General features: G+C 62.7%; 1 protein-coding gene across 1 annotated transcript in view; it reads right to left on the bottom strand.

Annotated features, from left to right (window-relative positions):
* Positions 1 to 698, bottom strand: part of LOC104909485 (forkhead box protein A2) — a 13,549-nt gene extending 12,851 nt beyond the window's left edge. The window contains 2 exon segments of the mRNA XM_031552663.1: positions 3 to 414; positions 417 to 698. Of these exon segments, the coding sequence (XP_031408523.1) occupies positions 3 to 414; positions 417 to 636 (632 nt within the window). The 5' untranslated portion in view covers positions 637 to 698.
* Positions 699 to 815: the final 117 nt, after the last annotated feature.

Genomic DNA, 815 nt, shown 5'->3' with positions numbered 1-815 from the left:
GCCGCAGGTAGCAGCCGTTCTCAAACATGTTGCCCGAGTCGGGGTGCAGCGTCCAGAAGGAGCCTTTGCCCGGCTTGTCTGGGGAGCGGGGCACCTTGAGGAAGCAGTCGTTGAAGGAAAGCGAGTGGCGGATGCTGTTCTGCCAACGCTGCTGGTTCTGGCGGTAGAAGGGGAAGAGGTCCATGATCCACTGGTAGATCTCGCTCAGCGTCAGCATCTTGTTGGGAGACTGCTGGATGGCCATGGTGATGAGCGAGATGTAGGAGTAGGGGGGCTTGGCGTGCGTGTAGCTCCGCCGGTACGTCTTGGGGTCCCGCGAGCGGTTGAGGTTGGATTGCCCGTAGATGGGGCTCATGGAATTCATGTTGGTGTAGGGGGCCAGGGCGTTCATGGAGCCCGCTTGGCCTCCCATGGGCTCATGCTGGGGCTCAGGTGGGCACCCATCCCCGCCACGCCGGCTGAGCCCATGCCGGCCATGGCCCCCGCACCTGGGGACATGCCAGCGAGTGAAGGGCTCATGCCCGTGTTGGCGTAGGACATGTTCATGGAGGTGGCTGCCGTCATGTTGGCCGTGGTGCTCATGGCCGACATGGTCATGTACGTGTTCATGCTGTTCATGCCCAGCCCCGCGTTCATGTTGCTCACCGAGGAGTAGCTCTGAGGGGACAAACGAGAAAGAGAAGGGAGATTTGGGGGGATTGGAAATGAGAGTGGTTCCCAAGTAGGGCACCCCCAGCCCAGCCCGAGGGAGTCCCTGCAGCCCCGGCGCTGCGGGATCGGAAGGGTTAAACCCCGGGGGGCATCGGCGGGAGGTG

This window comes from Meleagris gallopavo, chromosome 2 (genome assembly GCF_000146605.3).
Source record: "Meleagris gallopavo isolate NT-WF06-2002-E0010 breed Aviagen turkey brand Nicholas breeding stock chromosome 2, Turkey_5.1, whole genome shotgun sequence".
NCBI lineage: Eukaryota > Metazoa > Chordata > Aves > Galliformes > Phasianidae > Meleagris > Meleagris gallopavo.
This window is presented reverse-complemented; position numbering and strand designations above follow the sequence as displayed.